Below are 26,595 nucleotides of genomic sequence, written 5' to 3'. Positions count from 1 at the left end.
GGAAATCCATAGAGGATGTCAAAGACTACCCGGCATACCACCCCCCGGCTGCGTAAACAGCGTTACTCAGACGCAGAGCTCACCATATTAGCGGACACTCTAGCTGCACATGCAGACACAATACAATCCCACGACAAGAAGCGGGAGGTGCAGCAACAAAAGAGGCAAATCTGGCAGGAGGTCGCCCGGAAGGTATCAGCCGTAGGTCCCACCCCGCGCAGTATGAAGGACTGCAGGAAGCAGTGGGATGACCTCCGGTTGAGGGTACGCAATATCATGGCCACCAATCGGAGGGAGGCCATGGCCACAGGCGGGGATGCCCACCCCCCTGCCAAATTGATTCCCTAGGAGGAGACGGCCAGCAGATTCATCAGTCCTGAGTCCATCGAGGGATTATGCGAGATGGAGACGGGTGTGGCATCAACCGCAGAAGGAGGTGAGTGACCCTGCAGATCCCTGTAGGGGAGACCATGAAGTAGCACAAGTGAAGTGGTAGAGAGTCTAGGCAAGGCAATGCATGTCCCAACACCCACATGACCATACCCAAATACAGATGGCGGGCCAAACGCTGCCACACTGAAATGCATGCTGAGTGCCCATCCCTTAACCAACACACAGCCAACACACCTGGAGCTTGCACATGTGATACTTCACACAAACCCAAAATCAACGGCATGCCACCTGCCATGCAGTGAATGCTTACATGCCCCCTCTGAATACCCTGCGTGACACACCTGTAAGACATGAAAGCATGATCAAATGAATAATGAACAGCACCGCCACTGCCATGTCACACCATCAGTGATGCCCTGCATCTCTTCTACCCCCCCCAGGCACTAATGAGGAAGAACCAACCCAGGAAACAACTGCGAGGGCATCCACCTCACACCGTAAGAAGAGGGCAACCACCACCACCACCTCCGCTGGAGAAAAGCAGGCCCCACCCACACCCACCCACTCCAAGGGGAGTCCCTGGAAGCACCCGCCTCCACTGGGGAAGAACTTGATGCCAGTGTGGAGCCTGAGGGAGACACCGAGGTGACATGCCTGGCCACCCTGAGCCCCGTGCCCACCCCCTCGCCCCAACACCTGCAGTCACCCACTTGCAATGAAGTTGATCCCTGCCTCCGTGCCTGTGACCTACCCACGTCTGAGGAGTCCAGTCCCGAAAATGCCATCCACGTGACTGCACAACCCACCACTCCAGCCCCCTCCAGAACCCTGGAGACACGATTGTCGATGGTGGATGCCCAACAGGAGGCCATGTTAGACCTACTCTGCCAGTACATATCGGACGGGGAGGAAACCAGGCGGGGTATTGCCACAGCAATTGCAGGGACCACAGCGGCCATCGAAGCAAACACAGCCGCTGTCAATGCATCAGCTCGGCTAATGAGGGACTGCCTGGGGGCGGTGACACAGGTGCTGACCTCAATGATGCTTCATATGCAGCGGCCATGGCTTGTAGGAGGTGTGGAACCTGCCAGCGAATCACCTACTACCTCCACACCAGCTTAATCTGCCCCCACCCGCCCAGGGCACCACACACGTAGGAGTGCAAGGCACACTGAAATGCAGCCTCTGGACAGGAAGAAGTCCCGGAAGTAGTGTGGGGGGACAATGGTAGTGGGACACAAGGTTTGGGGTGAAGGGGTGCATCTTGTGGAGTCTATTGGGGGTGTTGGTGTTTCTTGGGGGGTCAGGGAGTTTGTTGGGGGGAACTGGGAGTTTGTTGGGGGGGTCAGGGAGTTTGTTGGGGGAGTCTGGGAGGCACAGTTTTGCTGTTGTAAATAATACACACCTTGTGATAAGAAAAAATCCATGGCTGGACATTGTTATTTTTGTGTGCATCCATTTAATGTGGTACGGTGTTCAGTGCCCAACTCCCAACATTCCCTGTGTGCGTTTCCACATTGACCCAGTGTCTGATTGACACAAGTCTTTCATAGTCCCTGTGTTTCAGAAGTATTCGTGAATTAGTGCTTGGCGTACAACATGGCCATCCCGTGCATCACGTACTGGCAGGGGGGCTACTTCACCTCCATCTCCATCGTCATCATCCTCACCCGGCCCGTGCATGTCAATGTCAGGTGGCAGTGGTACATTTCTCCAGACGCACATGTTGTGCAGCATGACACAGGCCATGGTGATCTTTGCCACCTTCTCAGGCCTATATAAGAGTGCCCCAACAGACCTGCTGAGGCAGCGGAACCGCCCCTTCAACATGCCAAAGGTCTGCTCAATCACAACACGGGTACGGGTGTGCACACAATTGTACTCCTCCTCATGGATGTTCTGCGGGTTACGCACAGGGGTGAGTAGCCACGGCCTCAAGGGATATCCTTCATCACCTGCAAGCAGATTCAAATAGGTGTGTGTCACTCTGAACTGCCACATTCAGGGAGCACAGTCCTGGCGGCAGCTATTTGGTGTGGCCATGCACATGTCCCTGTAAGCATGAAAAAAATGTTATCTAGGTGCAATCTATACTGTCATGAGGTGTGGTAGTCTGGATGGCGTTCAATAGATGATGCAGGGTGTAATCATGCATGCTGAGGCAGATATGCTGTGGTAGTGCAACAATGTTTTGACTCCAATTCATGCTGTTCATTATTTACTATGCATGGTCACACTGCCCACATTGCCACACTTGCCATCCTGTTCATTCATGCATTGCTTGCCATCACCATGGTGGCCTGGTTGTGCCTCTTACTTGTTCTCATCGATATGCATTATTTGTGATGTGATATGTGGCCCAGTGAAGTGTCATGTACTCTGGTTCAGGTCAGGAGTGTTTGGCTCTGCATGCATTCTCCAATCACCGGCTATTCCCACCCATGTGCAGTATCCCCCCCCCCCCCTTTGCCACCCAGGTGCAGTATTCCCCCCCCCTTATGCATCCCCACACATAAGTACCCCAAAGCACTGCCATGGGACGGTTGTGCAACTCACCAAGCAGCCAGGCACGTGGTCCGGCATGTCGCTCCATGTGATTGGGTAGTGTGGAATTACCCAGTAACATGGCATCATGTGTTGATCCAGGATATCGGGCGCAGCAATGGGTGATGATCTTCCTGGAGTCACATACCATTTGCACATTGATGGTGTGGTATTGCTTGCGATTGCGGTACACCGCCTCTATGACATGGGGGACTACCAATTCCACATGGGTGCAGTCGATGGCACTGACACAATTGGGCATGCCTGCCAGTGCATGGAAGCCTACTTTGGTTTCGGCTATCTCCTGGGCAGTCCGTGGTAGGGATATGTGGGTGCTTGCATGCTTCAGGAGGGCATCCAGCACTTGGTTCAGCATGCGTGAAAATAGTGGTTGTGAAATGCCATGCAGCTGGCCCACTGTGTGTTGGTAGGTGCCTGTGGCCAGGAAGTGTAGCACAGACACCACCTTTAGTAGTGAGTGGATGGCAGTGCATATTCCTATGTGGCTGGTAATGTCGTTCTGTGGTGATGATGGTGTCACGGTCCAACCGGTACAGGGTGTGGATCTGCTCAGGGGTTAGGTTGAATGGGCTGGGTCTGGTGCGAGGGATTGGTGGCTGCCTACGAGGCACTGGTGGCTGCGCTGGTGGTAATTGCTGGGCCTGTCTCACCCTCCTTCTCCTCCTGCGTCTCCTCTATGCAGCCTGTTCTTGATGCTTTAGTTGTTGCTGTTGTTGCTGTAGTTGTAGCAGTATAGGCATGTCCTCCAGTTCCATGATTGCAACTGCTAGTGGTAGCATTTTGATGTAGGAAGGGGTGTGGTGTGTAGGTGTGCTCCTTTTGTACTGGGCCACTCTACATTGCACATATACTGGCACAGCCTCCATTGACTCCACCTGTGGGGATTGTGTGCACCTGTGGCAGCTGCCTTGTATCCTGCTTGCTGTTTGCGGGTGGTCTGAGATGCCTGTATGTCCAGCATCATGCAGGCCGTGATTACCGGCTTCGCGATGCCGGTATTTGCATGTATGCATGGGTTGGAATTACCCCCTATTACCGGCATGCCGGTATTTGCTCCCTGAAGGGGCGCGTGTACGCGCCTATGCCGCTATTAGCAGCACCGTTGTTTAGTGTGCAGCTAATACCGGGTTTGCGGGTCGGAATGCAACGGGACGGTAAACGATGCCAGTATTACCACACCAGCATCATTTTTGCCTTACCGGCATACCTCGTAATGAGGCCCTATGTGTCTTACCTTCTACTGATATCTGTGGCGGTAACACAACAATGTCAGGAACACTAATTTTGACATCTACTAACATACCTTTAAGCCCTCCTCCCAGCTGCGAGTGTGTACTCGAGGGTTCAACAGAGCTCTCACCGTCAGTGACACATACGGTATCGTTCTTAACGCCAAAGGTTTGCCCAGAATCACCACAAATCACATCATCTAAAAGTTTCGAGCTGACGCATCCGAGTTGCTTTGTAAGATCAACAACTAATTCTTTTGCAGCTGTTCTCTTAGTAAGCACTGGCGAGGTTAACATTTTTGGAAAGTACTCAATCATTTGTTTGCAAGACATACTCATATTCTTGGTGTGGGCAATAAACTTTGGTAGGGATATGTGTCTCCCACGCAAAAGCTTATGCAGACTTCTGTCTGCACCTGGGTCACCCATGCTACTATATGTATAAATAGTGATGAATTATCACTAGTTACGGCTTTCCTTGCTCTAATACCACTTAAACTGCTTCACTCAGCCAATGAAATCATGTGCATTCATGCGCATTCATGCATCACAACGCTTTTTTCAACAATTTTCATCACAAACCTTTCGATTCAGTTCCGTAAAAAAAATTGGCTCAGTGCTGCACCGCCAACACTACAAGAACCTGTTCACAGCATAGGAACACCTAGCAACTTAAAGGACCCTATTTAATCACCTACCACTTGGGTCAAAGCGCCAAACCCTAAACCGTAAACAATCGTAGGACACCACAATTGTACAATGCTTTTCAATGCAATTCACACAATTTCTTATTTGCTTTTACCTTCACATATCACATTACACGTTACACATCATATTCACATTGTAACAGCACACACTGAGCAAGACGAAGCAAACTGATCACTTGGTGACTTTCCAATCTTACCAAAGCGACGTTTTAGACAGTTACCTAGGGATTGAATCACTAGAATTCACGTGATTTAAATTCACTTGATTTGTGTTTTGAGGCCCTACACCCTGCACCCCTACGCCCCAGAGCAGCACAACAGCGACTTAAAAAGTGACTTCCAAAGCGCACGTGCCAAAGTGCGCGCTCGCTCCTTAAATGGCCTTCTGATTAAGAGGACCAGGGCTTAAACACTCGGGCCTAAAAGAAAAGAATACAAAGCATATCGCAGTATATTATAGCATATTAAAGCTCTAGTATAGGTGTCTATAAGCGATCCAGTAGCTAATATATAGAGCATAAAGCCGTACAAGGCTAACTTCTTAATGTCTTTTCAAATGTGGTTGTGTGTCGGCAAGAGTCCTCCACAGCCCAACAGCGACTTAAAAAGTGACTTCCAATGCCTTTCATTACTACTCTCATCAACGCCTCGTTCTCCACCTGCTCAGTAGCAACTAGCCTAAAGGATGCATGAATTTTCCCTCTGCTGAAAAAACCCACCCTAGACCCGGCCATCCCCCAAACTACCACCCAATCACCACCGTCCCATTCCTCCTCAAAATCCTGTATCGGGCGGCTTACCTCCAGATCTAACTATTCTTTGAATCTAACAACATCCTAGGTCTGCGGCAATCTGGCTTCCGTCCAGGCCATGGCGCGGAATCTGCATCGCTGGACTCAATGAGATCAGCCCTTAAACGCAAGTGTAGGTGGCTGAGAGGAAGTGGAGGGCAGCCCTTAAACGCAAGTGTAGGTGGCTGAGAGGAAGTGGAGGGCAGCAGGCACATCCTCTGACAAACTGGCCTGCCGCCTGCTCCAAAGGCAATACAGACTCTGTCCTGTTGAAGAAGAGAGCCCACGTCTCTGCAGCCTCTAACAACATGGCTGAACTCTATAAAATTTGCAAGGAGTGGCCAATCCTGCTGCAGTGTCCACTTTTACTGTTCTTTCCCAGGCCCTTTGCACGGCACTGGCTTTTCAAACTCGCCACTAAATCTCAGGATATCCTGTCCCCTCTCTCCTCTTCCTATACATCTACGTCTCTCAGCACCTCTCTGTGCTCCTCTCCCTCCCCTCCTCCTTTCTCTTCTTTCCTTGTGTTCAATCCCAGCAATGTTTCTAGACAAGTTCGATCTATGAAAGTGTCATCTAAGCAGGTGCTCCCCTGCTCCTCCAGAACCATCAACGACCACATCGACACCCTCGCTCCAGCCTTGGCCGATTTCTTCTATCACTCGTTTGCCACTGGAACTTTTCCCTCTGCCCTAAAGCACTCCCCTGTGCACCCCCCTCCTTAAGGAGCCTTCTACCGAGCCTTCCTCTCCGGCAAACTACCGCCCAATCTCCAACACTCCTTTCCAGGGAAACTGCTGGAAAAGCTGGCCATCTCTCAGCTTACTCTCCATACTGAATCTGTTGGTTGCCTCGATGACCATCAGTCTGGCTTTAGAGCAGCCAGAAGCACCGAAACTGCTCTCCTGAACACCCGTGAAGACCTGCTGTCTAATCACGACACTAGCCTTCCTTAGGTCCTCATCCTCCTTGACCTTTCGACACGGTCAACCACGCCATCCTGATCAATCGTCTCCGTGACAACCTGGGCTTCATGGATCAACCCTCCCAGTTCCAACTGGGGTCTTTTCTCTCCAACACCTCTCTGTCCACATGTGGTGTTCCTCTCACCCTAGCTCTTCAACCTTAATTTGGCACCTCTGGCCCACTTCATCTCTACATTCTCTCCCAACTTTCAGTGTTATGCGATGACAGCTCTCCATCAAGCTCCCCTCTGCCTCCTCTCCCACTCATTCCTGACTGTCTATCCACGATTCAGGAATGGTGTGCCTCCAACGATCTCTGCCTTAATGCCAGTAAGACTGAGATCCTTCTCATTGGGACCCTTGCTCCCACTTTCCCTCGTTCACTCTGGCTGCCATCCTTGAGCCCTCTACCTGCTCCTTCCTGCGAGGCAAATAACCTTGGTGTCATCTTTGACTCCATGCTCTCCTTCTCTCCTCACATTATGGACCTCTCTAAGAAGTCCCACTACCGCTGCACCTCCTCAGAGGTATTCGTCCTTTTCTCACTTTCCCCCAGTAGCTCACTGTCTACAGAGCCCTGGTACTGCCTAGGCTGGACTACTGCAACAGACTCTTTCTAAATCTTCCTGCTTCTACTCTTCGTCCTCTGCAACTAATCCAGAACAGTACTGCGAGACTTGTCCTGAGCCTCGAGTCCAGGGATCGTATCGCTCCACTGGCTCCCGGTGGCTGCAAGGATCAAGTTCATGACCCTCTGATTTGTCCACAAGGCTTTCTGGGGCCGGGGACCACACTACATCCAACTCTCTCTTCCTAAGCACAATACTTCTTGAGCCCTCCGCTCATCCACCTCCAACTCTGACAGTCAGATGTTTTTCCAGGCAGAGAGTGGGGGGGTAGTTCTCTCTCCTTGGCTGTTGCCTCCCTCTGGAACAGCCGCCCTGCCTCTCTCAAACTTTAGCAGGACTACCTCAGGTTCTGGAAGCAACTCAAGACCTTTTTCTCTTCTGCATTCTCTCTCTATCCCCTGATGATGTTCTTGTCTGCTGCACTAACTGGCTACCTGGCCTCCCTCTGAACCTTGTGGGGACCAGGCTCCTTCATGACCAGTAGCCTTATGCACTGCCTCTTGGCCTACCACGCACTAGGGACTGTATCTGCAACCCTTTAGTCCCCTGCTTCCTTGCTGTTACTTAGAGCCGGTAACCCTGGTGGCACTTCTGAGTTTTGCTTATTGCACTCCACCCTGCTCTCCCCCTGACACTTCTCCTCTCCCTTCCCCTTGCATGATCTGAATGATGACGCAGTAAGAAAAAACGCCTAGTAAGATCATTTTCTTTGTTCCCCATTTTCCTCCCCTGCCTTATCTTGTTGCACCTAGAAATACTTGTATACAGGCACGTTATAAATGACTTATATCATATCATAAAGATGCTGGCAATTTAACCTCCTCTTCTTCTGCTTGACTAGTCAACAGCCATTGACCTCTTGCTCCACCAAATTCTGTGTCATCACCTTGCCTTGGCAGCTCATTTCTCTACTGAAGCTTTCTCCTGGATCTCCTCCTTTCTGGCCGACAGAATCATGAGAGATTTTCGTGGACAATGCCTTAGCCCCCCCCCCTTCCCTTGTCACCTGTGGCATGCCGCAAGGCTTATGCGTACCCCCCCACCCTTTATAATATTCACTAAACCTCTATTCGACCTCCTAGTTGACCTGGGCATCTCCTAGACCAACTATACTGATGACCTCCTCCATCTAACCCGAAACTATGCTACTGACCACAACACTCTGAATTTGGTCAACCAAACGATACAGGCCTGTATGACTGCCTATCTCCTCTGCCTCAATGATGAAAAGATTGAATTTCTCTTGGCCAGCTCTCAAGCCTTACTCAGCATGCTCGACCAAGCCTAAAATACCTTCACCCTTGATGGCAACACTATCCCAGTATCTAGTATCGTTAAGACATTGGGTCTTCACTTAGATGCCATCCTGTCTCTAATTTGGCAGGTCAACTCTATTGCATCCTCTGCTGTACACACCACTAAGGTAATCAACACCAGTAGACCTTTCATGTCTACTGACAGCTTCCTCACCATTGCCTGTATGCTTATTAGCGCCAGACTGGATTATTGTAATGCTTTATTTGCTGGCACCTCCACATGAAACATTAACAAACTCCAGGTCATTCACTTTGGGCCACTCTAAACATCCTGAGGCGTGAGCACATATCGGCTGTCAGAGGAAATGTTCAATGGCTACCTATACGCAAGCATAGTATCTTTAAAACATTAGCCATCACCCACAAATGCCTCTCAAACTCAGCCCCTACCTACCTCTGTCATAAAATCAAAAAAGGTAAATCTTCAAGACCGTCCCATGCTCACCGGCTTATCACTCCAAGAATCAGACTAAAGAGATCCGGAGGGCTGAGCTTTCCTGTCATAGTCTCCAAGAACAGGAAATCACTACCCCTTGCACTAAGATAAGAACAATCCTACTGGGCCTTTCGAAAATGATCTTAAGACACTGTTATTCTCCCAGTTCCCGAACCTGGCTCGATATACTCACCAGTGACTATGAACCTTATGTTTTCATCCTGTAACCTGCACCTGTTGTTCTAATCCAGTGACCAGCACCTTGATGCCCCCAGCATTAGAGCACTTTATAAATGCAAAAATAAATAAATACAGTTACCATAACAGAGATGCCAAAGAAGACAAAGGGTACAACTGCACCGTTATGTAAAACTGGGCTGACACAATTTCCTTTATTACAGGCAGATGTAAGGAACTCATGGTGGCAACAGTAAAGGCAGACACAAGTGATCACAGTTCAAGGGTGTTTATTGAACTGTAAATGCAGGGTGGAAAACGCCTGACCTAAATCTAGGATGGGAGCATGCTTCGACCAGCAAATGAAAAATAAAGCAGTCCGTGTGGCGTCTGGGCACAGTAAAGGCATATGCTAAAAAAAATGTAAAAAAAAATTCCAAATCCATACAATTACAGAAAGAGTGTGGGATAGGGTTTTCAATAGAGTGTTCATAAATAATAAGTCAGGATGTGATTGCCAGTGGTCTTCCTTGGCCATGTTTTGAGCACAGGACAAGGTGGATCTCCTGAGCACAGCACACACTTGAGCTTTCCCAGCACAAGTCGACAATTTTGTACCAGCTATTAAGTTCTTCAATGATTAAGTCTCTTTTCAAAAACAGTCTCTTGCCTTCGAGGGTCTGATGTATTCAACAAAACAAACAAAAGGTTCCTTTCCAAATGAATGTTGGGTGATGACTTTCCACCCCTGGATCTCCCTCTTTCGGGCACGGACCCCTTTCAAGCATTAGCCTCCCTCCTTCGGGTTCACTATGGCATTTCTTGCATTCATGAATCACAATGTCTTTTTAAACAATTCATCAGGCTTTCTCAAAATTTGCTTTGCGGTGTTGACTTTCCACCCCTCGATCTCTCTCTTTTGGGTTTGGACCAACCTTTATGACACACGGTTCATGCGCTAGTTTCAACAAGCGGGATTCATCTCCCTTTCCTTCATAATCATCTGTAGGTCAAAGACTTTCGATGGTACAGAGGATTTTACAAGACCCTGTATGACCACTTTGACCTCTTTTCGCCTCTTTGTAAGGCCTTATGCTTACGGTATACTCTATCATCGGGTAATCGCCCAGAGTTTCCTGTGTGAGCACCCACTTGGTGCCGGGCTCCTCTGTTGCTGGCTTTCCCATTTCTTCATCACTCGCTCTTTAAACCTTTCACAGTTCACATTAGCCATTTGCTACTTTCCGTTCAAAACAGTTTGGTTTCTTATCGGTTCTTTCCTCGACTCACCGGCTGTGATGAACCACTTGGCTTTCTTCTCTTTAGAGTCAAGGTTGGTACATCTGAGACAAACATCTCTCCCCGGCTTGGTAATCAGCAGAGGAGGCTCTTGTGTACCACTGACACATGCTGCAACACACGCTGGCCACTGCTCGTGGTCTTATGTCTCCGTCTGTGTAGGTTTCACGGGTCTTGATCAGAAAGGGCAAGGTCGCTTCTCTCCTTCTCACCCTCTCGGTATGCACCGTCTTTCGCCTCCTCTTGAACTGCCGGGCTGAGTTAGCTCTCATGTCGTGTGGTCTGCCTTGCTCGTCCTGTGCTCTTGTGTTCCGCCTTTTATCCCTGTGGGAAAGGGAAAGGTGTCCCACACCCACTACCCAAGGACCCCCATCAAGGTCATCCTCCATCACTGGTCCACCCACAGGAACTGGATCCAATAGCAATGTCCGTGTTCTGGCCACAAGGATGACAAATCCCCGGGGATTAGCCAGAGAGACAGCTTCAGGTTTCTCACACAGAGGACAAGCACAGTGCATACTTTCGCCACAAACAGACAAAAATAAATTAATGTACAAGTTACCATTGTTTTTAGCGGGTGCAGGGAAGTGGATTTATGAGCTAGAAAGAGAGACGGCTGGCATGTATTTGCTGTGGGAGACATGGAAAGCATGTTTGCTGCTCTATTGGGTCAACAATCAGACGACATTTGGAAATTAGCAGGTATCCTGGGTGACAGCACAAACAATTCAACATGACGGTGCACCTTTTAACAACTGTCAAGTAGATGTGTGGATGGCACATAGGATACAATTCCCTGACACATCAGATATGAGTGCAATAATGACAAGGAAAATGGGGTCTGAGGAAGACCAAGCTGCCTATATACAAGACTTTCAAGAGAAATGGCGCTTAGAGACCAGGGAAACATTGGACAAAAACATAACCATGGTCTCCCTGAAGAGGTACAGAGACAATTAAAGATACGTATGGGGGTTGAGGCAAAACCATGGCCTGAGATCCAATTGACTATTGTCCATCATTATATGCAAAAATAAGAGAAGGACAGAAAGAAGGTTGAGGAAAGAGATTGTCATGATGCCTGCCCCCGGGGAACCAGACCAGGTCCAGCAACCCCTGAAGCAGGCATCAAGTTATTTTGAGCAAGCCCAAAAACCCCTGCTAGGGGCTGTTTGGGTGTGGTCATGGCGCCAGGCCATATGGAGAGTCAGTCCTGGCGCCATAGGCGCCAGGCTCATAGAGCAGAACTTACCTGATGCAGACCATGCTGCAAGCTTACCTGATGCAGACCATGCTGCAGAGCTCCAAGCCAAATGAGGCTTGGAAGGGACTATTTTACGTAGGGACTATTTTTTACTCGGGTGGGGCTTGGGAGGAATACTTACCTGGGACTACTTTGGAGGCTATTTAAACCACGCCTGAAGAGCAGCACACGCTTCGCGTTATTCTGCATCCAGTAGCGTAACGCTCACCGTGTCTGCAAGCCTGCATCCAGTCTTCTGCCACGCCCGCCTCGAGTCTGCAGCTCCTAGAAAAAGGGAGGAACAGAAGGAGAAGAGGTTAGAATAAGAGCAAAACCTTCGATCCTTACCTGAATTCCGGATCCACCGCGCCTTCGAGCTGGAAGAAAGAAGCATTTTACGCGCGCCGCCTCGCCTGCTGCAGCACCACGCTGAAGTCACTGGCCTTCGCAGCATCCTCACGATCCACCGCATACTTCTGCACGTTCCCGCCGCACTCTGGCACCTAAGGGGAACACAAGAACAGCAAAGGTGAGCCAAGGGAATAAACAGAGGCAATAGTAACTACCGCCATAGACTTACCTGATTACCGCCGCGGGTACTGTACCTCTTCATGGGTCGGCGCAGTCTCCATTGCATCCTTGCCGTACCCCGGCCCCTAAGGGGAACAAACGGACAACAAGGTGAGACGAAGGGACAAACAAGGGGAACTCTTCTCACCACAATAGACTTACCTAATTTTACCGCCGGAGGCATTATTCCCCGAACTTCATATTTTCTCTCCACACCAGAATAAGGGAGCAAGCCACAGGTTACATTCTGGCCTTATTTTATTGAACTGTGTAGGATAAGCCAAATCCTTACCTGAACTTCGTCAGCTACCATGAGGAACTCTTCGCTGGGGTCAAGCTGCAAACTACAAGGAATCGGACAAGAGTGAAAGTCAGACATGTGAACTCTTACGAACTACTTACTTTTCGGAGTCAATATTGTTCTGGAACTCACCAATTCCTTCGAGCCAGTGAAGCAACTGGTTATCAACGTGCCCCTGCGCTCAGTGCAGGATGGAGAGCTCATCTTTTCAAACCATCAGGTGAGACTATAAGAGGGGACATCGAAGGTGATCTGTGGGGAGAACAGCGGGGGTGGGGGGATTTGCGCTCAACCCCACGGGTGGTTAATTCCCTTTCTCCATTTACAGAAGAATATTCCTACGGGCCAAGCAAACGAAGCTAGGTGGGCCAGTCCAGTCCGTCATCTCGGCCCTACGCATCACACTGGTGGAGACCGCAGCTGTCCAGTTCAGATGGACGCCTCTGTGGGAGCCAGGTAAGCGTAACAGAGATAGAAGAAGCAAAATTGGTCCAAAAGAAGCTGTCGAAATTGACAATAGAAGGAGCTGTATTAACAAATAATGGGGAAATCGGGCAGGGTTTAATGGAAACTTTGCAGGTGAACAAGGTTTGCACCCAGAGGTAGAGGGTTTGGATTTCAAGCACCGCAGGCAGGAGCGTTCAATGGGGGGCAACCACGATTGAGGGGACCTCCAACGCAGTGGTGGACATGTGGGAAACTGGGACACATTTCACAGGTTTGTAGAAGTAGGGGATGCATGCAACAAAACTGGCAACAATTTGGCCCAAGAGGGGGATCAACCTATCCAAAACAGTATAGCGCTGCACCACCAGATTATAAAGCCCAACAATATATGCAGTATCAAAAAGCAAAAGTGCTGCAAATGCTGCAAACACAGCAAGCGCCACAATAGCAAACTCAACAGCCACAACAGGTGGTACTATCTCACATACCGCAAACACAAGTGAAACCACAAATACCCCAGAGTGCAGTAGTACAATGGGATGCAAACATATTGCCACAGGCACTGGCAGCACCTGGAGCAGGAGGGTTTACAGTATTGGGAGGAAATCCTTTTACGGGGACTGGACTTAACATGTATCCACAATAGGACAGCCCACAGGGAGACTTGCTGTGTCCAATTCTATTGATTATCCTAGACCCTCACAAGGAACCGAGGGTCGGGGTGACTATAGGTGACAAGACTTTTTACGGAGGCAACAAGATCCTGTGTTAGACAGGGGAAGTTTCCAATGTTGGGGATATCATTAGACGCACAAGGATTATCTGGGGCTATGACAATGGTTCCTTTTATAGACAAATTGCCCATAACCATAAGAGAACAAGGGATGGCTATGCCATTGTCATACTCTTGAAAGACACCAATAAACATATTAGGGAGGGACTTGATAAGTAAATTAACCATAACTATTTCTTTCACTGAATAGGGAATAATTTGTTCTACACCAGGCACCTATTATTTGAATGCTCGTGAAGTAATTAGAACATTCTATTGTCAGAAAGCACAGAGAGGGGTGCCACTAAACCCAGAGGTATCCCTTTACGAAGTACAGATATTATTGACATGGCTTCCACGAATACAAGATACATTGTTGAGATGACCTGCATAATTTTTGTTTAGACCAGAGATACCCACGCATGTGAAGGAAGGGCAGATAACCACAACTGAGTTATAAGCAGCAATAGTGAGACAAGACAGAGTAATTTTGCAGAGTTGATGGTACAAGAGTGACCTGGTACACTGTAGTAGTGAGTGCTTGACTCAACACACAGACTAACTCACTTAACTTATGAAAGCTTACTTGAAGATGACGACTCAGATGGTGAAGTGATTTTTGATATTTGCCTCACATAACATTTGCAAATTGAGTATAGAGAGGTACCGTAATTAATATTGTTGGTAAGGAAAGTACTATGATTTATGCAGGAATATTTGGCAAAGGTGCCGAGTTCATTGTGGACCAACGATCCATGTGACGATGGCCTATTAAAAGGAGAAGGAGCAGTACAAATAAAACTGAAGAAAAATGCCATTTTACCACAAATAAAACAGTATCCCATATCCAAGGAAGCTGACAAGGGCATTTATGAAACCATTGCTGCCTTGATGCGGCAACACACATTTGTGCCTTCAGAATCACCATGCAATACGGCAGTGTAACCCGTAAAGAAAGCACAATGGGGTGTCTAATACAAGATTTACGCCCTCTGAATAATATTGTTGAGGCCGAGTTTCCACTAGTGTTGAATCCAGCAGCGATAATATGTAACATACCATCCTCAGCCCAATATTTCACAGTGATGGATTTGAAAAACGCCTTTTTCTCCATTCCCTTGCATGAAGATTTGCAATATTTGACAGGGTTTACTTACCGCGGAATGCGATTACAAAATTCCTGTTTACCACTGTGGTAGTGTGAGTTCCCCAGTGTTTTCAATTCAGTGCTCCAAACTGACAGCATGGTTATACAGTATGTGGATGACTTATTAGTTTGCAGTGCAACACAGGAAGAGTGCAGGAAAGATTCTGTGTAAATATTGACAGCTATGGCTGAGAAAGCATACAAAGCGGGTAAGGAAAAATTGCAATATTGCCAGGAAGAGGTGTTGTACATAGGCCAGATAATATCAAAAGAAGTGAGGAAGGTGAGGACGGTGACACCTGAAAGAGCACCTGAAAGAGCAGAGGCAACCAGCAGGACAGCTAGACAGAATACTATAATGGAGATGCAGCCGTTTTTGGGACTCTTCAATTTTTGCAAGACGTGAGTCTTTGACTATAATACGTATGCATCTTTTAGATGAACTCAAAGAAGATCAGAAAGAGAGGAGAGACGTGGCATGGACAAATGAGATGATAAACACATTTGATGAATTGAAAAGTGCAAATCAGCAAAACTTCCGTGCTCTGGGTCCCAGATTACAATGAAGGGTTTTCCTTGTTCCCCCATTCAAATTAAGTTGTGATGACGGCTGTCCTCACGCAGAGAAAATCATTGGGACACAAACCACAGGCGTATTGCAGTGCGATTGTAGACCCATTACCCATGCAAACAAGCATTGACTGCAGCAGCCTTTGCTGCGGCTATTACAATGGGCCGTTCATTAACATTATAGGTGGGACATGCTTTTTTTTGCTATACTTGAGAAGTCTAAAAGCACATTTACAACCCAGAGAGCATTGGGTTATGAGGTCATAATCTCGAACCCATCAATCAAAATTATTAGGTGTTGCACAGTGAACCCAGCAAGGTTCATAGCGGAACAAGTGGAAAAGGGGGATTATGTACATGATTGTGATACTTATATTTATTTTAATGATGATGTACCCCACATCAAAGAAAACACCCTAGGAGGAGGCGTGATTGTTTTCATTAATGGGTCATCAACGATTGACCAGAGCAGTGGATTGCGACATAGTTGGACAGCAGTGGTGAAGGTAATAGACCATGGGAAGTTCGAGGCTTTGAAAAGCACAAACTTGCCAGCACATTTTGCAGACTTAGTAATCATGATTTTAGTGCATGAGGTGCATGAAGATGAGGCGATGACAGCGTACTCTGACTCTGCCTACGTGACGACAACAATACATTCAGGGTTGTCACATTGGAAAAGGCAGGGCTTCGAGCATGCAGATGGAACACCAGTACTGCATGCACCACTGTTAAATTTGGAAGCTCTTGAACGTCCATCAGCGATACCAGTGGTCAAGTGTGCAGTGCATACAAGAGGCACAGACATGATTTCTTGCAGCAATAAAGCTGCAGATGCAGAAGCCAAAAGGGCTGCATATTTTCTTGAGATATTAGACATCACAACTGCCCCAAAGAAATATACATACACACATAACTGGGTAATAACAGAAGGTTTCAACACACAGCCTGTAACACAGATTGTGGAGTTGCAGGGAGGCGCCCCACAAGGAGAGCAGGATTTATGGTGAAAGAGGGGTGTTCATCATACCTGTCGGCGACAGGCCATACCTTGGTAAACTTGTGTGTCTTCGGGGTCCAATAGGTAAGGCCTGTCTTGCCTGGTAACCACACTGTGCCTGATATATTTATACAGCACGGCCGGTGGGCTACCCAAAGGGTTGGCAGTCTGACATATGGAGGAAAAATCCCTTGCAGAGAAAAAATCTCCAGGAAGGAAGAAATCTGGCAACTGGAGGGTGGAGTGGAACTTCAGAAAGGCAGTGGATCAGGAATCCGGTAAGGTAATCCTGTAAAGATATGGAACCATGAAGGATAGCAGCAATATAGCTCTGCCAATTAAGTTAGTAACAACTACAAGCCCGAAATAGGGAAGCAGGATAGGAGGAAACAGGAGAGGATACAAAGTCGGGGTAGAAAAGCAAGCTAAGGCCAGGAAAGGATTGAGGAAATGAGTGCCGTAGCAATTGGGGAATTGAGCAGGATTGCGATGCACCACTTACTGTGTGTTCGTTGTTCTTGTAGAGGTTCCAGTCTGCACAGTGCCATCTTGATGCTGTGATGTCATAGCGATGCAAAGTACGGGACGTGAGCACCATCTTGGGATGGGCCAACGTCCCATGTATGGAAACGTCTTTGAAGAATGGGGGCGTTCACATTGGAATATGGTTCCCAAGATTGCTCTGCAGTAGTATAACCCTTCCAATGAATCGGGTATTGGAGTACACCTTGGTAGAATCGAGAATCACAAATACGAGCCAGCTCATATTTCTGTATATCTGTGCTTGTAGTCGGAGGTCGAAATGCCCTTGTGGGTGGTGCCTACAAAAGGTTTCAACAAAGAGGTGTGGTATACAGGGTGTATGCCATGCTACGACTGGGGTAATTTGATTTCAATGCCCTTGGGATTTATCACCTTCAACACCGGAAATGGGCCCAAATATCTTGGTGCCGAATTCCTGGGCGTTTGTCTCTGAGGCCGATTTCTTTTTGCTGATAACCATATGAGGTCTCTATTCTAGAAGCAGGAGTGTTGGACCTTTTCTTGTCTGCATAGAATGTGTTGATCCAAGAGAGAGGATCAGTTGTCCTGTGCTATATTGGTGTAGCAGCGAAGATATGTTTCTAGAGTCTGGTTTAATCTCTCTGTCTGTCCGTTGGTCTCTGGGTGGTAACCTGAGGGCAGAAGAAATGTAAGGTTTGTTGGGAAGTGACGCTTGAGCAAACTTTCCTACAGGCGCTCTGCGAGGATTCTTGTTCTGGGCACAGATGGCACACTCATTTACATACTTCTTAACATCCCTGTTCAGACTAGGCCACCAACAATACCTCTGAGCAATTCAACAGTGTTGCGAATTCCGGAGTGTCCATCTACTACGGAATCTTGGGACAGTTGTAAAAATGTTTTGCATAACTCCTCTGTTGGTATGTAAATGTTCTTCTTGAACAAGTACAATCCATCCTTAAGTTCCATTAGTCTGCGCAGAGAGGCTGTAGCAGGGTTTTCTTCTTTGTCTTTTTTAAGCTGTTCTAAGTTTTTATTGTATATACAAATGTAGCATGAGGAAACATTTTGCCATTTACAGGAGGTTCTTTGTTTTGGGAAAAAACTGTTCTGTGACAGTATCGGCGTTGAGATGCTTTGTACCTGGTATATAAGTAATCTGAAAATGGTAGTTTGAAAATAAATGAGCCCACCAAGCTTGTCTACTGTGTTGACAGTCGTAGTTTTACAGTAACTGTACATTTTGGAGGTCATTTCTTATTTCCACTGGTTGGGCAGAACCTAGAAGGAGATACCTCCATTCTTGGAAAGCAAGTTTTATGGCAAATCATTCCTTATCTAAGACTGAATAAAACCTCCCTGCTGATGACAATGGGCCACATGGTGAGTTGGGTGTTATCCCGGCGGTAAATGTGCCGGTTACCGGCCAATGCTATTAGCATTACAGCAACTCGGTCCGGCGCAATTTGCGCCGGATCCCGAGTTGCGGTTGTGGCTGTAATTCTCCATTCCCATTGGGTCTATTGGACCCAATGGTTCCTTCTCGGAGCTATTAGCGCTGGCACAATTAGCGCCAGGCTAATAGCATACCTAGTTTCAACCTTTGTAGGGATCATCATTGCAGGTCTGTAGTTGCCCTGGCAGCCTTGCAAATGTCTGTCTTGGGTTGATTAAACTATGTATAAAGTAGCACTGCCCTCTTAGACAAAGACAATTTCCTGGAGAAAAAGGTTTGCATTTGGGCTCATTTGCATACCCACAATGCCTTGCTGTTGTGGCTCAGAACTGGAGGTGAACTTCCAGCGATGGCTACTAGGTGGCATTGTGGAATTATGTGACTTGGCTCAAATGGACTTTCCTACTTTCACATTTCAGGTGAAAAGGTTTTTTTCAAACCTTTTTAAACCCACCATAACTTTCTTGGTGTTGTAGATATATAAAAAGAGAGATAAAGAGTAACTAGATGACTCTACATATACACACAAAGTACACATAGCAGAAGTGCATGCCTTAGACATGAAGCAAACATTCACTCCACATGAAGAACACATACAATAGGTAATATGTGCATTTAGACATGAAAAATACTAATATAGCATCCATAAGACATGAAGAAAATTAAAATGACCAATGTATAAAGTGAATGCAACATGAACGACACATGAATATTGCTTGCTAACATGGAAGCAAGAGTGTAATTGGGCAGCCATCTTCCCAAAGATGGACGCCTTGGCATGCCTCAGAACGAGCACAGGCTTCAAGGCCTCAGAAAACTGAAAAGGCTGAATCCACAGAAACACATATTAGTGCAGGGCCCAAGCAGTGGCTTGCAGCAAGAGCCAAGGACAGGAACTATGAAGGGAGTCATGGATGAGTGGAACACGGACACCAGATAAGTTCCCAGGACGAGGCATGGTAGACGGCCCAGTTAATCAATTTTAATAAAAGAACAACTAACCTCTTAAATCAATGTGCATGATATCAGCAAGCCAAAAGCCTTTCTAGAAAGTAACTGCCCACGCCAAGAGTGGCTACGAAGAAAGCAAAATACGGTATCTCAACACGTGACCAGAAGTAGAAAATACTGCCTATTAATTATGAGACAAATGTAGATAGAACATGTGCAAAACTCCTTCACTAGGCACACAGACACCAGGTGGCACACAAGGCTAAGCTCAAAGAATAAAGGAGGGCTCATTGTCTTGGGATGATTAGGGGTATACTTTAATTGGAAATATGAAAGACTATAGAAGTCTCTTCTACCACTTGTCTCACTCGTATCTTGACGTCCTGTAAAAGAATCAAAGGTCCGTAAGGTAGATGCCAACCAATAAAAGGTTCCCTTACCACACCATCCATGATGGACAGCGCCCACCAATCAATAAGCCCTATTGCAATGTATTGGAAATAGCATCTGTAGTTAGGATGGGCCCAGTTGGAGCAATTAGATAGGTATCCACCAATTAAGTGACTAACCTTTAAATGTTCTATATGTTGCGCGACTTACTGACCAACCTCAAACCCCATAGGTTTCATAAAATGATAATGTAATGTGATGTCATTTCTGACATAATTGTGTAACAAAACTAGCTTGCAATCTTCTGGAATACGAGAGCTACAAGTGGAACTTCTTGTATGTTGTCCCATCTTAGATTCGTTGTCTGAATGAAGCTGGGTTTTGACGTACACCCGAGTCCTCCATCATGGAGTATTTTTCCTGACTGATTGTGTGATCCTCACCACCTCCTTAACAAAAGTTACATACATTATCTTATATTAAATATATCAATAATATAGAACACACTCAAGTATGTTTTGTACATGCTGTGCTTACTAGATATAAAACATTTAATTATAGTAAATTACTAATAAGGCCAAAATTAAATTACATTTAAATAAAAATGTAAATCCAACATATGTACATCTTTACTAGAATTACGTATAATACATAAGTAAAATCAACTTTATAAAATGTAATATGCAATGTATATACAAGTTTAAACATTCATAAGCAGTAAAACAAAACAATACACTCCATACCTATTTGAAAAATACATCCATAAATTTTAAAAATGAATACAACACACAGTATAATTTTAAATTTAAAAAAATTTAGAACTACCAACATCAATAAAAATAAAAGTTCTAAATATATAAACATGTAAGTCTACTTTTACATACTTCAAAATCGGGTGATGTTCATAACGATACACAGAAAAAGTACATAAAAGCATTCATATTATAACTTGGAGAACCTTAACATGGTATTTTACACAACTAAATAAAAAACAAAATTACAGCAACCATTCACATATTTCAATACATTCTAACACACAATCATTTTCAAAATTAAATAGTATTTAAAAACAGTTAACAAATAATTACAAAACCTTAAAATTATTTGACTTAAAGAAAGGAATTAAGGCTACACCAACAAAACAAAGTCTACAAACATTTGAAATAATAACATTAAGTTAACATATTGCTTTTCAAATAATATGTGTATATGCCTATTTACGGATCACAATAACATTGGATAAGCAGGAGTTAAAAGCAGCTCCTGGGTATCCAGCAATAACCAGTGATCAGGAGCTTAACACTGGGAAACGGGGAGCTAGTACAGAACGTTCCACAAATATAATTTCCACATACGATGCAAACACATCATTTGTCTGTTATTTATGATTCCCTTGTGCTTCAAATGTTATATAGTTGTACCCTAATGTTAATTCAGGGACGTCATTTCACCAAAATGTCAGGGGTAGCGGAAGTGACCCTTGACCTCTGATGACATCACAGGAAGTGATGTCATTGGACCCTACCCCAAAGTGGCATCACGGGTAGCAATGGCACACGACCGTTTACCCCTTGACAAAACAGGAAGTGGCATCACATAGCATTGTTTCTAAGTACACTATGAAAAATATGGTTACAATATCACTGTAACGTGATATACATTTGATACAAGAATGGATCACCATATGTATCGGTATAAAAAAACATGCTATGACTGCAACTTGCGAAAAGCAAAATTTATAGTCCGAAATGGATGCTTATTGTACTCTAAATGCTTTTTGGAGGATTTTGACGCCATTGTGAATTTGAGGTGTTTAAGAACAGATTAAATCAGTGACTGACCCCCTGAGGTGTGCCTTAAAAAATAAACCTTTAATGAGTCTAGCAATTATTGTATAGAATTCCAGAAAGACACATTATTTGTTATTCCTATTGTTTCTTATTTAGGGTCACTGCTCAAAGTGTTACACTTGTGGAACCCCCTGTTTTTTTTTAAGAAGCATGAACAAGAAAGCCAGTCGCTCTAGAAACAAAGAGGCACATGGCATTGGCCACAGCCCAGGAGCTTCAATTTGTAAAAAAAAGAAGTTTGTTAAAAAAATGGTTAGGGTTAGCAAGGGAGACCTCAGTGGTCGCAAGTGCGACCCCTATATGACGTCCCTGTGTTAATTCATACATTTCCCCAACACACAGAGTTAAATTCATATAAATGTGTGTTTATTCAACATCAGTTGGCTTATGGAAGGCAGCTCCTGGTGTCTGTTGGTGTCAACATGACGATACCCTTCTGGGCTAAAAGCAGAAGCTACATAGCTTTCAGCACCCCTCAATTTCGAACTCTGCTTTTTATGTTTCTGCATAATTTACTGCCGTTGTAGTACAGTTAGAGAGACTCAAGATAGATCGATATACCCAAAGATCATTAAATAAATAGGTGGACCCAAGGAGCGATCGATAAATAGATACCAAAGAGAGATGGAAAGATAGAGACCCAAAGAAAGATGGCTTAATGGATAGATAGATAGATAGATAGATAGATAGATAGATAGATAGATAGATAGATAGATAGATTAATGTTACATTGAACTTGACACCGGATAATGTAAAAATACTTGCCTCTATACTTCTGGATGGATTGTCACCAAATTTGGCAAGCAACTCACTTTGACTGATCCAATCAAGCGAGACAAACTTGGGTACAAATCCGTGCACTGGGTGAAGGTTGTAAAAAGTTTTTAAAAATATTCTTTTCTATTTCGTTTAACGTGAAGAGAACTCTGATAGTGTATGTCTATTGTTAAGAGTGTAATGTGAAATATAAACATATCAAAATACATCTGAAAACTCGCCTAAAAATAAGACATTCTATCTCCGCACAAACAAATAAAAGCAACTTTAGAACTATCTGTGTAGTCATAATGTGAAATATGAAAAAACATATGTAACATTGGTATTGAAAAACATCGGAACTCTTGTAATGACTGTGTACTGGTAATGTTTCATGTGAAATATGAACATACGAAAATATATCTGATAACTCATCAACACAAATGATCTTATTGTAGGACATCCAACCATACATACCATCAGCCTACGCCACCATAGGCCCATTGCACAGACATGCACACCATCCTTCTACATCACTGTGTGACCATCAGACACACATACTCATCAAGGTATAGTAACATATGCAACACCATAGAATTATTCCTGCCTGTGCCACTATTGGTACCCTATGCCGCCATCTACACACCCTATTGCGCCATCTATGCCACAATCTATACAAAGCCACAACATGCCTCCTTCACCTTAAGACTATTAGCCACCATTTGTACTGCCGGCCATCGTCCACACCATTGGCCTCTGCCACCATCTGCACGATATGCCACCATCATCACACCAAATGCCACCATGTGCACCCTACAACCCCATCCCTTCAGAGGAACAACATGCCTCCTTCCACGCAATGCCCTTTCCCATCATACACACCCTCTACCACCATCAATGACATCGTTCTTCAGCACTATATGCACCAATATCAAAACATACCCACCCACAGGTATGGTATGGAGCAGTATTTATTAACCGCAAATGTACACCTTGATATGGCATTGTGGTGCTGAAAAAACATCCTACTGAAAGTCCCTAACCATATGCACCACCATCCAGATACACCCACCATTATTCTACGCCACCCTATGGAATATCATCCACACATAGGCAGCCTTTGCCTCCATCCATATTCCCCAAGCCACTTACAAAGCCTTTTGTCACAATCTGTGCCCTCTGCCACAATCCACTACATCAATACCATTGCCATAATCCACAAACTCAATACCTCATGCCATAAAACACACCCTCTACCGCAGTCCACACGCCTCATAATACACAATATCCTACACACAAAACTCTAATATGTACCTATGCTGAAACCTAAAAAAGAATCAAAATAAGGACAAAAAAAGTGAGTTACTGTCTACAAAAATGGAAAAACTAAAGTTAAGGCTACTATAAACATTCAATGTAAATTAAATATTTATAAACATAAATCTAGTCTCATACTACAAATTAAACCTTAATTCACACCACACTATTACTTGAACACACTCACTTCAAATATAAGGTAGTTAATATCAGGAGTACCATACTTATATGGTATAAGGTATTCCCAACTTTGGTAGACTTTATGTTTTATAGATAGTTACCTTATCTCTTATCTGTGTGTATATATATATATATATATATATATATATATATATATATATATATATATATATATATAGCAGAACATATGTTGATTTGTTCCCTATACAATTCCACACTGTTCCGCCAATCTGCACCACATTTTGCAGTTACCTGTTAGGATCCTCTAGACTTTACTGGCTACATGACATTCTGACACCTAACACCTTTCCCCAGATTTCAGGCCCTTCACACATGAGACGGTTGTCTGAAATCGGCAAAACATCAATGTGGTCGTAGAAGGACCAGACTAAGCTAATTATATGCGTCTCAACACGGGGAACAAAACTCAAAGGTCTTGGCAACTACCTTTCAAGGCCCTAGGACGCACCATTTCTGAGAACTTTGCAACACACCACAATGCACTGCACCATGCCAGGGTGCGGCGACAGGTGGGGAGAGTGCACAGAAGGTCCCAGTATGCTGCAGCACGCCAACTCCCGCCTCCCCTCCATGTCTGCTCCAGGGTATGTCAGCCAGTCACACACTCCCGTTCTCAGGTCAGTTTACTTCATAGTGCAAAGCACATCAAGCAATAAGTGACTCGGAACAGAGACCTACAGGATCATTGATTTTCAACAATTGATGTGCTATCATGTCTGTATACAGAACCCATGCGGAGTACGGGACTTTTGGCTAGTTTCTTATACAAACATTTTTTCACTGATACACAATCTCAGAAACACACCTTTGGATTTGAGATTTTATAAAGTGAACAGCACAAGCTGGATTGCCCTGTATGCATTATTATGTCATGGTCTCCCCAGAGACTTACGTGAAAAGCAAACTGCCCCGAGAAGTCGTACATGCCACAGGAGTGCATGAGGCTAAGTGTGTTGCGCACTGCTTCAGGACTCAGTACTTGCTCCCCGGTGATGGGACAGATGCCGCCGTTGGCCAGTGTAGCCGCCATGACACTGCCTGACTCGCAAGTCACCTCGATGGAGCACAGCTGGAAAAAACAAGATATAAAAGGAAAAATGTAGAGAACACCTAGAAAAACCATTTAAAAAACATACAAACTTTCTGTCTGCTTCTTTCCTCGGGACCCCAGTCGGAGTCGTCCTGTGCATGGTATTCAAACTCTAACGCCCCCACCACTGATTTGCAGGGCAGCACATATTACTCCATTAAGCTGGAAAGCTGGTTCAATGAAGGAGAGGTGTTCTTAACATAAATGCGTAACCCATCGGTATGTGTGCAAAGAGCAGACGTGAAATGGATGGACTGGGTGAGTTTGTGGTCTATGCTGTCTGTGTATAGTTATATAATCAAAAGATTTACAGAGTTCAACTTTCTTGATATTGGCGAAATTAGGGCACTTTGCTTGCACTATTCTGAACGAACGTAAGGATAGACATCCTCTGGTTGGAGTTTCCCCTCCTGTGGATCCTTGGGCTGCATACTTATAAGACGTCTAGACAAAATGAAACAACAGATCTTTGTAAAATGGGTTCAATTAACTGCCAGCACATGTTCTATTACGCTATGCTATGTCTTTGGGATTTATACAGTGCATTTGCATGGTCTTCAGGCTCTCTTGCACGTCTGTGTTGAAAGTAGAAAAATGGTAGGTAGTTTTGCTGTTGCAGACTGGACATAACCTGAGTTCTGCGTGTGGGTCTGTTTATAGGTGTCCTCTGCCCAACAAGGCCGAAACACGTGTCCTGGGTTGCTGATGGTACTCTTGTTCAGAGGAGAATTGCCTAGAATTTCGGTGCTGGACTGCCCTTATGGGTGGGACCAGACTGATAAGCAAATGGATATTTCTCCTGCATGAAGGGTGCAGTGAGCTAAATGTGGTTGTGGACCCTCCTGAGTGCTCCAGGGTATTTGACCCATAGTTGGTATATGTGCAGTGTGTTTGAGCGTAGAAGTTGAGAAGGTTGGGGCAGGCGAGTTAGTGGTTGGCCCGGTGGGCAACCTGGAGCATCCACTTGATGTGGCCAGGGCAACATTTCTGAAGTGAGGCCCTCCATGTAAGATAGCTGCGAGGAGATGTCCTGAGGAATCCTGGAGTGGGCCGGTACATTTGGCAGTGAACAATGTCACAAGAACTGAAACTTTTTGAGAGTGGGAGAAGAACACAGGAAGGAGCCGAAAACATAGGAAGCATGGGTCATTGTACACTGTGTAGAAAGTGTGTGGGAATAGTTCCTGAGGGGAGTTCAGTGTAGGAAATCCCAAGAGAGCAGAGTTCTTGTGAGGGCCCTAGTAGCTAGTCAAACCAGGGGCGGACTGGGCTGGGGGGTAAGAGTGCATTTGCCCCCCAGGCCGTCAAGATTGCATATACCTGGGCTGGTGGTGACAGCCACAGTGAGTGCAAGGTAGAAGCCTGGAGAGAGCAGCTACCGAGAGGGGCCAGGCTTGCAGGGTAGCTGCGTGAAACATTGTTTCAAATGAGGCTTGCTGGGCTGTAGGTGCTTCTAGTAATCCTGGGTGGGGGAAAGGCAGCATTAATCGGAACAGGGCTGCAGATGATCAAGATCTTAT

The 26,595-nt window shown here is 45.6% G+C and overlaps 1 protein-coding gene across 1 annotated transcript in view; it reads right to left on the bottom strand.

Moving 5' to 3' along the window:
* GLS2 (glutaminase 2) overlaps positions 1–26,595 on the bottom strand; it is a 579,026-nt gene that overhangs the window by 130,011 nt on the left and 422,420 nt on the right. The window contains exon 12 of the mRNA XM_069653689.1: positions 24,878–25,054. Coding sequence (XP_069509790.1) covers positions 24,878–25,054 — 177 coding nt within the window. The remainder of the gene's footprint in view (positions 1–24,877; positions 25,055–26,595) is intronic.

This window comes from Ambystoma mexicanum, chromosome 3q, assembly GCF_040938575.1.
Source record: "Ambystoma mexicanum isolate Mex_15411 chromosome 3q, UKY_AmexF1_1, whole genome shotgun sequence".
In the NCBI taxonomy this organism is placed as follows: domain Eukaryota; kingdom Metazoa; phylum Chordata; class Amphibia; order Caudata; family Ambystomatidae; genus Ambystoma; species Ambystoma mexicanum.
The sequence above is the reverse complement of the archived record's forward strand: the minus strand, read 5'-3'. Positions and strand labels throughout refer to the sequence as shown.